The sequence below is a fragment of the Lichenostomus cassidix genome, chromosome 3, assembly GCF_008360975.1.
Source record: "Lichenostomus cassidix isolate B80296 chromosome 3, HeHo_3.0, whole genome shotgun sequence".
Classification (NCBI taxonomy): domain Eukaryota; kingdom Metazoa; phylum Chordata; class Aves; order Passeriformes; family Meliphagidae; genus Lichenostomus; species Lichenostomus cassidix.
In genome coordinates this window covers 51178197-51194204 of record NC_139483.1, presented here as the reverse complement: position 1 = coordinate 51194204, position 16008 = coordinate 51178197, and the positions used below count along the sequence as shown (strand labels likewise).

At 37.3% G+C, this 16008-nt stretch overlaps 1 protein-coding gene across 2 annotated transcripts in view; it reads right to left on the bottom strand.

Moving 5' to 3' along the window:
• Window positions 1–365: 365 nt before the first annotated feature.
• PEX3 (peroxisomal biogenesis factor 3) overlaps window positions 366–16008 on the bottom strand; it is an 18421-nt gene continuing 2778 nt past the window's right edge. The window contains exons 2-12 of one of the 2 annotated variants that reach the window (XM_085055730.1): window positions 11088–11219; window positions 10437–10518; window positions 7547–7590; window positions 6296–6420; window positions 4864–4930; window positions 4713–4767; window positions 4285–4441; window positions 3695–3765; window positions 2781–2903; window positions 1528–1624; window positions 366–1166 (exon numbers count right to left, since the gene is read on the bottom strand). In XM_085055730.1, coding sequence (XP_084911856.1) covers window positions 1083–1166; window positions 1528–1624; window positions 2781–2903; window positions 3695–3765; window positions 4285–4441; window positions 4713–4767; window positions 4864–4930; window positions 6296–6420; window positions 7547–7590; window positions 10437–10518; window positions 11088–11219 — 1037 coding nt within the window. In that variant the 3' untranslated portion in view covers window positions 366–1082. The remainder of the gene's footprint in view (window positions 1167–1527; window positions 1625–2780; window positions 2904–3694; window positions 3766–4284; window positions 4442–4712; window positions 4768–4863; window positions 4931–6295; window positions 6421–7546; window positions 7591–10436; window positions 10519–11087; window positions 11220–16008) is intronic. The other variant, XM_085055731.1, reaches the window with a different exon arrangement.

The window sequence follows — 16008 nt, the reverse complement described above, 5'->3', positions numbered from 1 at the left end:
TTAAAAAAAAAAAGACAAATAATCAGGAGTTGCTAGGAATCTTCAGCTTTGGCAAAGAGATATTTTAAGCAGAAGGTAGACTGCATCCAACTTGAAAAATTTCCAAATTCCTCATGTGTCATGATTTGCAGGGATAGACACACAAGGTGAAGTTTGCAAAGAGGAGGAGATAAAGGACAACAAAAAGCATGAATTGCTTCTGTTTCAGTGTAGAGACTGAAAGTTTATTTTCCCTGAGTAATGTTAGTGAGTGCAAAATTAGTACTGTATAAGTTAAATTTCTTCTTTCAACTCTGTCAGGAATTTGAGTGATGGGCCAGGTCAGGTTATTCTCTTCCCTGCTAGTATATTAATGAAGACACAAATTATACATTAAAATATTTTATTACAATACAGACAATTGGGCTCAAAATTAATACAAATTAAGATAAAATATTTACAAGGTAATGTGTACAGTGTAGCTGTTTGAACAGCATAAACAAGAGAATGTCTAAAAAACCACATTCCTTTAGTAATAAGTAACAGACAGAGCAGATCCCCAGCTTGTTCAAGAGGAACATGCATCCATTGGCAAAGGCTTTCTGAAAAATGAGAGACTTGGGAACAAGATTTGTAAAGTTAAGGGGAAAAAGATTTACTTTTTAGAAAGAAAAATCTGGGGAAAGAAAAATAAGAAAAACGCATTACTTCATTCTGCTGCTCTGTGCTATTCTTAGATCACTATCATTAGTTCTTCCCAAAACTAATACAACCCAGGCCAACAAATGGGTTTTTTAGTAACTTGCTGTAATACTGCCACCAGATGCCTTTTAGATGCAATAAAAACAACCCAATGAATTACAGAAGAGATTAACCACTTTTTTAATAGAAAAGTCTTCACTTAAATGTTTCTTTCAGCAAGAATATTTTTCATGGGTGAAACATAATTCTGTTAAAAGAAATATGGGCTCACTCCCACTTTCTTCAGAGTGCTCTTTCTGCTGGTCTGCCACTCCTACACCATTATAAAATTAATCCAAATCTCATCAGTAGTCTCAAGGGATTTGTTATAAATACACCATCTATTCATAAAAATGTGCAGGTCATTTCTCTAGTTGCTGAGGGGTACTAAAAGCTTCATAAACATTAGCAGCAAAATCCTTCACTTGTTCCATCATCAACAGGTCCTGGAAGAAATGTAAAAAATAAACTTCCTTCATCAAACACAGCCACCACTATTCTGCTGTGCTGTAGTACAGAATTCCTAAGAAAAGCACCTGGCACTCCCACATGCACAACTCACACTTCTTCCTTTAGAAAAGTTTATGAGCACAACTGCAAGTAGAATCGAGGCAAGACAAGAAGTTTGTGCATCGTTTAGCAGAAGAAAAAAGTTCTAGAAAAAGAGTGTATTTTTGGGAGATACAAACTGACAAAAAGTTTGTTATGTCAATTGTTTTCAATTTCTTTTTTAAAGCCACTGAAATGGAACACAAACATTAATTAAAAAATTTTACTTGGGATATTGTAAATAAGGCAAATTCTTACCTGAACAAAGTGACTGGGTGTTTCACTGCATACTGAATGGATCTGTCCATTTATTATTGGAATTATCTTGGCTAAAGGAAGACTGACACTGGAAAGACTAGAAAAGAACAAAAAATATTGAACTGCTCTGACACAGATGAAGCCACTAAACTGTGATTATAGCATTTGAAGTAATTACCACTTACAAAGTAAGAACTGAAAGACTGCAAACTAAAATGTAGAGATGATAGGGTTCTTCTGATCAAGCCTTTCCTTTAGTACAGAGAAGTGCAAATTCAAATTCCAGTTTGTGTTCTTATTGCACACAGTTTCAGACTTGCTTCTCATGCAATAGAATTACATTGGTAATTTAGCCAGCGTCTTCACATGTATGCAGACAGGTCATAATGTGCCAGTCTACAATCTCATGCTATTTCAAACTAAACCAGGTTTAGTCAAATAGCCAAACTACAGCCTTTGGGGTATTTTAAGTGATGTAAACAGCATGTATTTAAATTGAAACATAACTCTGAAAGCCATTAGTTACTAAAATAAACATACATAAACCTAGTTATCATTCAAGGTTTTAATTTTAATATTTGAGAAATAATATTTCAAGGATTTGAGCTCAGCTTTTGGATATGTAATGCTCTCACCACACTGCTTAAAACCAAAGTTAAACTTCAAAATAAAAGCTATTTTTAAACAGTCTTTTAGGAAGATGTAGAAAATCCTGAATGTTCCTGTATTTTATCTGCATACCAGTGAAATCTAAAGCTCCATGGGTGCTTTGGCTCCCTGGAGGATCAGGGCAATGCCACCCCCCCTTCCTTGGGAGCCACAGTAACTGATGGAGGCTGGGGCATTGAGGGCTCATGGGCTGCAGGGGAGGGTTCTCCTCACAGCCTCACTGAGCACATCTGTCAGGAGTCATCACCAGTCACCTCCCCAGCCCCAGAGGCTGTCTGCCTATACTGTGTTGAGGCAAGAAAAAGGCAGGTACAGGTCATCTGATTTCTACTTCTAGGTCTTCTAGGTGGGAAAGATAACCTCACCTATATTCCAGAGATTTCACGTGTGGGAAGAGACATGAATCCTCCTAGCTCCCTGCTTGGCCAAAGTGAGGAGAATGCAGTGATTCTTGAAGAGCAAGAAGCAGAATAATATTTCCAGCACAAGAACTCCAAGAAGACGAAAATCAATAGCCTTTTTGGAATTCACTATGAACCTAAAGCCTTATTGACATGAGAATCACAACAAAAGAAAACGTTTACCTATTTACAGAGCCGTTCTGAGAAAGGTCCTTTTCAGTAGGTCTAAAAAACTCTGCCATATTATCCAGCAGTCGACTGAATCCTCTGTTTAAACATGTGCTCAAAACTGTACTGAAGTCAGGACTGAAAATAGAGAACAGCAGAAAAAGTTTCATTCACAGGTTTTATTTTTTCTAACTAAAAAGCCCTGAAAGTATTCAGTGTTACAGATGTGCCTCCCCTCAGGGGGGATGTATGAGCCACAGAAATGTCACTAGCATTGCCACCTCAGAAAGACCAGCTCCTTCAACAACCTGAACTCTACTCTGAGATTACTAAAACCCAGATAAAACTAAAGCATTTCTCACTTCTATTTCCTACTAAGTAATAACATAGAAGGGACTTATCTTTAAGGTGCCCCACATCCCTAGCAGCTAAATGGTAAGAATAGTCTGACATTTGTCTCAATTCCCTCATATCCCATGTTTATTACAGAAGCCTCACTTTTACCAGCTCTCTGGCAAAAGGACACATACAACCATGCTCAAAACCATGCATTAAAAATAAATTCCAATAAGCCAATACCAGTGTTCACTTTATCAAAGCAAGTGAATCCAATAAAATTACTCTCAATTTACCCTGCTTCAGCAGAAGAGAAGTACTCCTCTGTTCCTACATAATGGGTGAGGAAGAGATAATAGGTCTGATTGCCAAGGACATCCTGGATATCTCATTAAGGCAGCATTATTTCTTACAAAGTTTCAGATCTCACAAATTTTGAAAATACCAGCCTACAACTGATAAATATAAAAATTTAATGCAGAATGGTTACATTTTGCAAATGAAAAGTTGTCAGTCTTTTATATGAAAGTAATTGTCTCACGCAACCAATAGTTGTGAGGAGTCTAATGTGAATACAGAATATTTCTATATACCTTTCTAGCATATCTCTAGTTTCATTCAGTAATTTAAGTGTAGCAATGTCTCTTTCTGTGAGTCCACAGGCCTAGAAAAACCAAAGATAGACATTATTTAGTAAGTGCCATCAGCAAACATAAGAGTAGAAATAGGAAAGTTGAGTATCATGGAATTAAGTCAAGATGTACAAGTGATATATAAAAGAAAATATTGTTGTAAATCAAATTCTTTATAATTTGTGTTTTAAGTGGTCACTAGGAGTTTTTTTTCCCTAAAAACAATAGGAAATACCAGACTATTTAAGCAAGTAATTTTTCCAATTCTGACCTTCAATACTGAAATAAACCCAGCATATCAGTGCATTTCTGAGCACAAAGCTGACATTCTGAGGGTGACACTTGTTTTCTATCAAATCTGAAGAAAATAAAACTGTGCCTAGATTAAAGATAAGGACACTTGACTTATGTATGGAAGAGGCTTCACCATTTATTAAAGACAAGGATGCCATGGTACTCTAGAGGACTGTTATGCACCCTTCCTTCCCCCAAAAAGCCCAAACAAAAATGCAGAATGAAAAAAGGTAGGTGAAAGGAACTGAATTAAGTACCTGGCTAGCCAAGGGGTTTTCTTCATCTGGCATCAGATAATGACATAAGGGAGAATAAGATGAAATCTGATCTGAATCTTTATGTTCCACTACTTCCCTGATATCTTTAAATTTCTGTTCCAGCTCCAGAAGAGATAGGGTCTGCTTAAGGGAAATACTGGAAAGGAGGAAGACGACAGCGTTGATAACAAAATAGATAATGATGCTTTCTCTTTCGACCAATAACATGTTCACAAGTAACAAGACCCCAGTCTGCTACATGGCTTTGCACTGGCAGACACAGCCTGCTACAATAGAAACATTGTTTTGATAAAGTCAATATGCCATCTTTCCCCCCTTTTCCCCCCATTCCAATAAAACTCTTTGTTTTGGGAACAGTCATCACAACAAAACTTAAAAGCTAACCACACAGAAATAAAGGCTCTTACCTTCCAAAAACTTTATGCACAGCTTGTTTAACGATAGTTATTAACTCAGTCAGTCCTAGAAGGAAGAAAGTCAAAATTATTCTAATGATTTCTTCAAGTCTAGAAAAAATTAGAGTTTTATAATGTAGTCAACTCATAATAAACACCATACCATCTCCTAAAAGGTGCTGAATGCTTGATAAATATTGCTGCTGAACTTCAGGGGGAGCTAGTGGTGTCTGTGGGGAAAAAAAACCAGTTCTGTAACATGTCAACAGTAGAGAACAATGCAAAAATAATTTCAAACTGGTTGCAACCAATTTCCTTAATCTCTGTAATACTGTTCAGCAGATGGATTCCCCCACCCTCTTCAACTTTGTACTGACTCTTCTTGTCCATCAACCCCTGGATCTGTTGTAAGTCCTCTGGCATTCTTTTCTTCAAACCTATACAGATCTCTCTTCCATCTTTAGTGGCGCAGAAAAATCTTTCACTTTTTATTCACATAAAGAAAAGTCTCTTAAAAACCTGCATTGCAGGTGAAACTAGACCCTCCCCCAATGCAGAAATTAAATCTAGTGGAGTAAGTTATTAATGCTGAAACCTAACAAAAGCTTATCTGACAGAAAAGAAGCTTTCAGAAACCAAGACAAGATTCCAGTTTGCCCCAATGGAATGCCTCAGAGTTGGTCCTGTCAACCAACTTCTCTTTTGAAAAACTAACAGAAAGAAAATAGGTTTCTAGTCTAAACTCACCTTGCCCTGCTAAAAAAGCTTTTTCAGATTTTACAAAATGAAGCACTACTTCAATCAACTCTGGCCTCCCTAATGAAAGCTTTTCTCTGTCCTGCCTTGACGTGCTATTCTTTGACTCTCAGCAGGAGCTATCACAGGGGAGCAGATGAGAACTAATCAGCTTGTATCCATTATTTTTAGATGAGCCATCCAGCAATTTGCAGGTCCCACTTTCTACAATGGGTACTTGCTTACTGTGGGATTGATCTGTTTTTATGGAGCAGTGATATACTCTTATCAACAAAAACAAGGTCTTCTATCTTGCTTGTCCCCACCAACACACATTTAGGTAGATGGCCTTCTGGAGTTAAACCTAATAGTCAAAATTTCAAAGACAACATTTTTCTTCTTTAATCCCTGAAAAATTTAGCTGGAGGAATTAATGTATGCACTAGGAAGCCCTAATAATTTATACACCTTTATATACATACATACATACATACATAAATACCTTGGATCATTCACACAATATTACCATTTCACAAAAAATTAAAGCAAAGAAATAGTTTCCTGTTAGTGTTTAGATAGAAACCAGCCTTCTTTAAGCAAGACAAATGCCGACAAAAGACATGCTCCAATATTGCTAGTATTCAGGTAAGCAACAGTACCAGCACACCATCCAAATTTAGAGGCTATTAAAGGACATTAATATATTGTACTGCCTGTAATGCTTCTACATATCCCACTCTTGTAAGGACCCTTGGTTTTATTCCAATACTCCTAAGCTATGCCCTTTTTATGTCACCAAATAATCCTTTCCCTTCCAAGGAAGTACAAGTCGTCCCTCTGAACGAAAGCAAGACACTTACTGTGCCGTTCTTGCAGAGCGCGGCGTTGTCCAGGTAGATGTAGCCGCCGATGATATTTAACTGGACTCGCAAGAGAACCACGAGCATGCAGGTGCTGTACACAGCTACAATGCTGCGTGTGAAACCTTGGGAAGACAAAACAAAGTAACTGCAAAGTCAAGGAAATAAGGATGACTCAAAGGGAGAGAGTGCTCTCCAAGACTCAGAAGTGCTGATGACTTTTAACTATGCAGTCACATTTCTCTCTGGTTGTCGTAACACGTTTTCACAGCACGTACCCAAGATGGTCATGAGTCTAATGTGCTGCATCTACACCTAAAGGGTCTAATTTAAAGTCCTATATTAATATCATTTTGCACATTGCACAGATTACTTTGAGAAAAATAAAAATTACACAAGTTGTTCCAGAAGGAAAATATTTAGTGTCATATCATCCTTCTTCATTAGGCCAGGAAATAGAGAGTCTTTGTTAGACCTCATTATGCAATTCAGACCCAGAGGACACAACTGCAGCTTGTCGAAAACATTATCTAAGAGAGAAGCAGCTACAATCTAAAGAAGGAAAATTAAAATGAGCATCAGCTACCAGCCAGTAGGCAGTGAGAGTGTGTAGAAGAAGCATCATTAATAGATTACAGAGACAGGAAGAAAGGAGCCAGATCAAAAGTAGGATCTGTAAAGCTGTTCCGAAACAGAGAAAAACCCAAAAGGAAGTAAAGACATAACAGTAGTATTTCACTGCATAATTATCTGAGTTTACTATTTTTCTTTCCTTCCACTGCTTCCATCAGCCAATAAACAAGATGATCCAAAGGCTTCATGCCCACTGCTATAGTGGTTCCCTCCAATAGGCTCAAAAAGAGGGAACTGTTTGCCCTGTAAGGGCTGGCCTACATTTCTGATTGAATTTTCATTACATCCAGCATAGAATTTTTGAAACTAGTTTGATTTTATAGTGATGGCACAGAAAGGTCTCATGAAGTTTTACTGAATAGAGTAGCAGGAGGGCAAATAAAATTCTTCACCTTGATCTCTGAGCTTCTAGCTTTCCATGGGCTAAGAAAAGTTCCTTCATGAGAAGCCTTTGCAGCTCATGAGAAGCAGGGGCAGGGAGGAGGTTTGCCATATAGTGTATTACACTGTCTTCATATTTACTGAAACAACCCAGTGTAGTTTGTTTTAAATGGTGTGAAAGACATTTTAAATCTACACTAAATAATTATGCAGATGTAATCTTTCATTTCCACTTACTTATTATCTTTAAATCCTCCCATATTTCTAACTTGTTTGCTGGCCTGTGGGAAAAATAAATGGAAATATTAAGAATTATATTTTAGTTGGAAATTAACAGGTAAGTTAAATGACACAGCAGTGCTCTAAGGAGAGCTCATTTAGCTACCATAATTATTCAAATCATATTCAGGTCTGTATCTCTTTCAAAAAAGGCTTCATTCAAGAAAGCAGTATATAAACAACACACTACAATGGCACGGAAAAGATATTCAAACTTTAATGTATAAATGTAGCATTTCGTGATGTAAATTACACACATCACCAGTTCTGAGTTACCACACTATGCAGTCAGAAAAAGCCACTGATGGTATAAAGTGATCTTTTCTGGGGCCTTGATTCTACATATTTAATGTAGACTCAGGACTGCAGGACTTCCTGCATGCAATAAATGCAAGATCCGAATTTCTACATCCTGCTTTCCTGCAAGTTACCATTGTCCAATGTGTGTTCAAATTCACATTTGATCATTAAAAACCAAAGAGATCATGACCATCTGTGGAAAAGAAGTCTTGCACCACCCACACCAATATATATTGATCTCATTTCTTTTGTAGAGGTGTGTTCACTTTTTTGACCTGACCAATTCCTAAAAGTTTATATTCTGCAGTCAACAAAGCAAGACTGTAGATTGCATAGATACACCTGAACTGCCTAAAGTACATTGCATATTTGTAACCATTATCCAGAGGTAATCTTAGCAATACAGCAGCAGTAGCAGGACTAAGAGCAAGCTAACCATCCGAAATGTTCACCAGCCATTCTCACCTGTTAAGCACTGTCAGTAAAGAATGGCTACTGTTTGTCTATTGTGGAAGATACATATATTGTAAAAGTCGCTTAGGGAAACATTTGGTAATTTCTTAGGATCAGAATTAACACTTAAATATTTAGGGTGAAGAGTTCAAATTAACTTTACAGTAACCTAGTTTATTAAGGTACCTCATCTTATTCAATCACTTGGCTTTAAAAAGAGGACAGACCGAGCAAGAACATCTGTGGTCTTGGGTGCTGTTACCTCTTCAAAAGTTACCCTGGAAGTTTGAAGACTTCAGCCTCCTTAGACCCCCAGTGTAAAATTGGCCACTGCAAATTTAAGGAAGTGAATGGATTTTAAGTTAAAGGAGGTTATCTAAGCCATAATATGATCTGTAACATATGGTAACATAGATCTGTAACATGTTAATCCACAACACAGATCATATGAGAAAAATAATACATCTTCAGGGACATTAAGAAAGGTAAATCTCCACATCTGCTCTTTGGAATATTCAAACACAACAGCACTCAAAGGTCAGGAGCTGTTTGATTGATCTTCTCAAATGGAAGTGGAAAGCAAAGAAATCTATACCTCCAGGCATAGCAGAGCTTCTTCAAAGAATCACTTCAAAGTGGAGTGAGCCTTGACGGCTGATTCAATTTTCTGTGCCTTCACAGCCCCTTCCCTACGTTTCAGTTCAAAACTTTCAAGCATCTAGTTAAAACTTCCTCAGTGTAAGTCAAAATAAGAAGTATTAATACACAAATTCCACTGTAAGATACGCTCTAAATGGTCATCCATGCTTACAGAATGTTGCCTGTAACAAGCATTTAAAAAAATATTTGTTTTCATTAAGTGCATACCAATAACAACAAAAAAAAGTCTAATCTCTATTTTCACTGGTATTGTTGGAATTCAGAGGTGCATCCAATGCACCAATAGACTGTTTCAAGTGGTCAAACAAATTAGAGGCAGCAGGTATATTTTGATAAAAGAATGCTACAGAGAACAAACTAAAGCATTATATGTATTCACCAACGAGCAAAGGATTACAAACTGTTGCAGTCTATTTGCTGCACAGTCCAGATGACATATCTGGTGATCCACAAGCTCTTTTGTTCATTCAGTTTAATTTTTTCATTGAATAAGACTTCTATTATGATAAATACATTTATTCCATTAAAATTAACTTTTTCCAGTTTCTTGTTTGGGGTAAATAATATTCAATAACAGTTGCAAATTCTCAGATAGATTATTATAAAAACATCATTCAGGCTGCAATTCCCCCTGTAAACCAGACTGCTCTGTTGTGGAAGTTTTCAGACTGAAAAAACCAGTCACTGAACAGGTAACCTATTAAAAGCTGGACAGCTGAAGTTATAGCTGTATAAATAAACCAGTAGGAGGTAAACTAGAAATACAGTCCAGAGTGAGTCAGAAATCCTGTGTTAGCTGCCTACATAACACTTTTACTCTATGCCATATGCCAAGCAATTTACGTTTCAGGTATGCTATTATGCACTTCATGTATTTAAAAATAGGCTATTTGTTCTTGCAGTTGTAAGGAATTCTAAGGTGTTTTCTGACAGGGAAGTGTTTCTTTTAATGTATGACATGTCACTATTTGTTCTACTTCAAAAATAAAATTAAAAAAAATTACTTATCACTTACATGCATTTGCAATCTCATCTTGGATACCTTCCACTACTACTCATGTTTGAACTTGGTAAGATTAGATAAAAATTTTTACAAACACAACCTCAACAACTCACACGAAATACTCTGCCCTGTTTAAGAGGACCACATCCTCCAAGTAGTTTTATTTACCTATCTTATAACCATTTCAACAAAAAACATAGCTCTCACTGCAGTACCTTAAAGGAAGTATTATTTCCTGTAAGTTTTGGAAAATGGCAGCCATACCTATCAAAATACATCTAACATAACAAAGTATTTACATAGTGATTTCAAAATACTTTAATGACCCAATGGGACACTGAACAAAAATTCTGCATGCTCTCTACATTACATAATTTGAAAAAAACTTGTCATCAAAGCAAGTGGAGTTTAACACAATTAAAACAGTCTTACCTATTTTTAAGGAGAGATGTGAGACTCTCAGAGTTTAACTGATGCATTAAGGCATCCTTCAATGTTGGAAGCATTGACAGTACTGTTATTAAAAGAGAAAAAGAAACCAAAACCTGTCAACATCAACAACAACAAAAAAAAGCCGTCATAAACCTATCCTGAGCTCACTTTTTGCTCCCCAGCTATCCAGGTACCTTTTACCTGTGTAGGAAACTGATGGGCTGATGTGGTTCTTCTTTGTAAATAAAAATTACCCACCAAGTTCTTCACGTAGCTTATTAACAATGTGCTATAGTGAATAAAATAATCTTGCTGTAAATTCAGCATTGTTTGAATCTGAATGCTGTTTCACACCTCAATACTACATGCAGTTTAAGGCAAAAGGGTTCTGAAGTGACAAAAAAACTGTAACCTGCATGTATACTTGTATGTTTATTGATGGATAAGGGTTCAGATGTCTCCTAAAATCCCTTCAATCCCCTGCTCTTCAGACTCTCTTTATTATGCAAAACAACTCTATTTATGCACCAGTATTTAATTAGGATTTTGAATTCACCTACATTTCTCATTCCTCTTCCATCCCGACAATATGTAGCATAAATGCCCAAGTAATTCCCTCTGTAAAGAACAGTAGCTATTTCCTTATCTTACCTGTCATATTGCACGTCCTCTGATTACTTTCAAAATGGTATTGCCTTCGTGCTTGGGCAATGTACTCAGCTGCCTCTCGTTCTTGGATTTCTCTGATTTTCTTCTGCCCATATTTTCCCAGTAAATAGACTCCTACAGAGAAATATCCATATTAGAAGGTGCTTTTAAAAAATGAGAAAGGTCCCTTAACCCCCTTCTTTGATTTTAAAGCATATGGGGGCATAGAGGGGGATTTTTTGGATATGGGGATCTTGAGTATTCTAATAATTATTGACAAAGCAATACTCAGAAAGAATGTTTTCAAAATTAATTAAAATGTCAAGGCTAATGACTTGAATCAGTAGAAGAAACTATCCTGAGAAGAGGTATCTTGCCATTCACAGAAGACACTTTTGGTACTATTGCAATGTGAACAACTAGTACTGAAGAGACTGAAACAAAAGAGAAACAATGTAGGGTAACAAAAACAAAGAATAGAGAAACAGAAATGCATACATCTAGAGATGGATGAAAACTTAATTTTAAAAAAATATATATTTCTAAAATTAGCAGAAGTTAGAGATAAAACTCAGATATTAAAGATCACATATGAGAAAAATGTTATAGATCAACACTTCCTTTGGTCCTCAGGGGTTACAGAGATAAGGGAGGAATAAACCCATGCAAGAAAATACAATTGTACAAGTTAATAATCTTCTGTCTGTGCAGACTAATACTCTAATTACTGAAACTCCTCTACAGAGAATCAGCTCCAAATCCATCAGCTCAATAACACCACACAGAAGAAATCTGTATAACAAATCAAATACTTTTTTTTTCCTCAAAGTACTTTCTAAAGTCATAAACACACAGTTTTCTTCAATGCTCAATTTTCACATTTAGAAGCCAATATTTGAAGAAATGAGGCATTTAACAGTTGCTCAAAGCTGATAGTTTCAAAACTAATTTTATAAACCAAATCTACAAAAAAAAACCAAAAAAACAAAAAAACCCCAACCAAAACCAAAACAAACCCCATAAACAAACCCAAACTTTCCAAGATTTTGAATTCAGCTACATTTTTAGGTTATTAAAACCTTCCAAAATATATTCCCCCCCCAGTGTTTGAAAAGGCTTTTCAACTTTGTGTTTCAATGTTCACAAAAAATCTGGCTATTCATATTGGCATTATGTTTTCTCATAGGTAACTACAAGCCAGACCAGTCTGGAACCACCACCACAGTCACTTCCATTTCCTGCCCCCCTCCAAAAAAACAGGAGCAATGGCTAAGTCTCTCACTTCAGCCTTTAGGCAGACTGACCATTTGCCGTATGGAATATTCACTCCATTAGATGCAAATTTTAATATTCTGGGCCCACTCCCAAATAAAAAAAAAAAAAAGCGACTTGACTATTAAATTGTTAACCAAAAACAAGACTTCATCATCAAGATTATTTTCCCTAAAAAGTTATCAATTTGTCCTAAGAATATCTATTTAGAATACAACTGTCAGGTTACTGATTTTTTTCAGCTAACATACTGAAATAGAAACAATTTTCTTAGCATTAGTGATCAATTCTTGAACACAAGATTTTCCCAATTATTTTACTCCACCACACTTTTCACATTACATTAACATACAGTCATTTGTCCAAATAACTACTTTTGTTCACTTTCCCTGCACCCCAAAATAAATCCTTCTAACTCTAGGTTTTGTGTCAGTAAAACCATAGAAAAAGACCCTTCCTGAATGTAGACAGGACATAGGCAGACATGCAAACAGTTCAAGAAGAATCATGTGCATGCCCTGGAGTGATGTAGTGGAGCAGCAGCTTTGAGACTGAGACAGCTAATAGCTTAACACTCGATTGTTAAGGCTTTGTGCCTCCTCTGTACTAAGAGCTGCTGTGCCCTGTGAGGGTACTAAGTTGGAGCAGCAGTCACCCAGGTTTAACAAGGAGGCTCCAAAAAAACTCACTTGTTTAAAACAATGCAACACCAGCTACTATGTCTCATTTCTCCCTCCCTTCCCTGAACTAAGCTATAACTTTGGCCCACTGCTAACAGATATTGCTTAATCCAGGATTATTCTCTTCTTTGGAATGCATTAGAAGTTAACTAAGGTAAAAGTTGCACCACCCACCCACGTTAAGCAAAACCACCTAACAAGCTTGAGGTCTGGTTGTCAGCAGCAGACTATCTCTGTTACCGACTGCATGGCCTGGAGGCAGCCCTAAATTGCCCGGAGGACACAGCACTTCACTTGTGAAATTCAAGCCTCAGTTGCGACAATGAACTTCTGCCCACTGCAGTCGTTCCAGAAAACAGCAGTGGAGCCTCTGCAAGTCTCTGGCTTATGGGACATTTCATGGAGCTGCCAACCTGGGAGTTGGTTTGCATGTGGGCTTGCATTTTACTTTAGAACAGCCATGTGTATCTATATTAATACATCACATTAACTCAGAAGACTTGACAATAATGAAGACTTCTAAGAAGTCCAGAATGAACGCATCACACAAAAACATCATTGCATGCAGCTGGAAGAAGGACCGGAGAAAGCCACATCCAGAAACTACCATAATGTCAAGTCAGCTAACAAACCTGTAAAAAACTAAGCTGACATTTTAGAAGACCCTGTTGTTATAACCATGCAAAGTGAATAGCAGCCTTTTACAATAACTAATAATAACTCAGTTTTACCTCTCAGTATGGGATAGAAAGTCTGCAAAAAGCTGCAACATCAAGATTTTACTCATGTCTAATTAGCTAAAGTGCTGTATAGATGGAACTTCATACTGACTCTCTCCCTTATGGTTCATATAAAAAAAAAAGAAATGTAGAAAATTCAGAAATAGTAAGACTGCGCATGAGAAAATTCCTATGTAAACCTTTTTCTATTTTCACCAGAATGTAAACTATACAAATAACTATAGTCCCAACACATCTGATATGGAGGGTTCAGAAACAGATGAGTGATAAAAACAACATCATCTTATGTCAGATCCATATCTGATGTCAGATCCTTTGAGTACAGGAACCTTAATAAGGATCTCAAACTACAATTCATACTGTTTTAAAATTGATCTAGAAAGTGAAATGTATTTACATTTGTACTGGCTGTCTGTGCTGGATTTGGCTGGGATAGAGTAAATTTTCTTCATAGTAGCTGGGAACAGCGTTGGTAATAGAGAGATATTTGTAATTCCTGAGCAGGGCTTACATAGAGTCAAGGCCTTTTCTGCCTATCACGCTGCCCTACCAGCAGGGAGGCTGGGGGGCACAAGGAGCTGGGAGGGGAGACAGCCAGGACAGCTGATCCCAAAAGGTTCAAGGGACATGACATATCATAGGATGTCATGCTCAGCAGTAAAACTGGGGGGGGACACGAACAGGGGGAGGGGACAGCACTGCTCAGGGACTGCTGGGCATTGGTCAGGCTTGATTCCCTCCCTCACCCAGCAGGGAGGGTGTGTGTGTGAGTGAGAGGCTCTGTGGTGCTTTAGTTGCCAGCTAGGGAGCACCCATGGTTCTACAGCACCCATATCCTGTGGAAGCAACACTTTGATTTGAGATAAATGTGCTTTAATTCGTCTCTGTATCTCTCTTTGGCTGTAGCATTCTCTTCCCATCTAAGTGTAAGGAATTCACGTAATTTACAAAGTCTGCAGGCTCTTACATGTTCATGCTAGTAGCCTCCAAGAGGTAGGATATTTCTCACATCCTGGAAGTTATGGCTTCCCTGTCCCTCAGCCCTTTCCTTTCTTCACAGGTGGAATGGAAGAGTGAGCACAAGAGTGGGATAGGTAATTAGGAGGCACCAAGTTTTCAGGAAATCTCTTTTACAACCCTAAGTAACCTTTGCCCTCACTGCTATACTTACTTCAGAAAAAAAAAAAAGAGGGAACTTTACATTTTTAAGAATTTTTAATATAGAAATTGTCCTGACACACAGCAGCCTGCACCCTTCCAGGACATGGACAGCTCCATGAACTGTGGTTTGTCCTTATGTTCAGGCAAGCCATGCACCAAGTGACATAGAATTGTCCCATTATGGTTAAAAGCCATTTTTAAAACATGCTTTAAAACGAAAGGCTTATTCTCTTGGCAACACTGAGTCACACCAGAATGTATTTAATGCCCCTGTGCTTACCCACACACCAAGCCAACTTTCTCTGCTAAGCAGAGAGATTTCTGAACAGAAATGCTCTTCCTGCAAGGCAAAGGTTGCAACAGATGAAATTCAGCAATAATTAATTCACCACTGAAATCAGAACCATACATTGCAGACACACCCTGAGCTTGTTCTTCCACTACACCAACAGAATTTGAATGGTGAATCATTTTATAATATTCACTGAAACCTACCTTAAATGCTGAGCACAAAGATAAAAACTACTTTAGCCAAACTATCCAGTAAGAACACATGAACCTAAATATGTTCTTGTGGCTCCGTCATGCTCTCTCTCTACTTGACATATTTCTAGTGGGTTTGATCCCGCTAGATTTTGCTTGCTTTAAGAGATATGCAATGTATTTTATATTGTTAAAGTAACAAGTTCTGAAGAAAGAGTTTGCACAGGGTCTTTGCTCAGTTGAGGCCTTCCCATCCCTCCTCTATGGTTAAGGGGAAGTTACACATATTTTTGTCTTTTTTTCCCCTCAGTCTGAGCTCTTATTTTGTGAGATTTGTATCTTCATAAGCAGTAAAATCTGTTGTAGTGTTGGGATTGAGAGAAATTACACAAAGAATGACAGCCACCGATACCACACATGGAATCTACCTCTGTAAACAGAGGAGAAGCTACCAACCAACTCTGATTTTAGTGCAGTAATTCTTCAGTAACATAACGCTGATACAACACTGTAATAATGTACATGTAAAATATCAGTAATAACGTAGAAACTCTTCTGTACTGTCTAATGGATCATTAAACATTCACA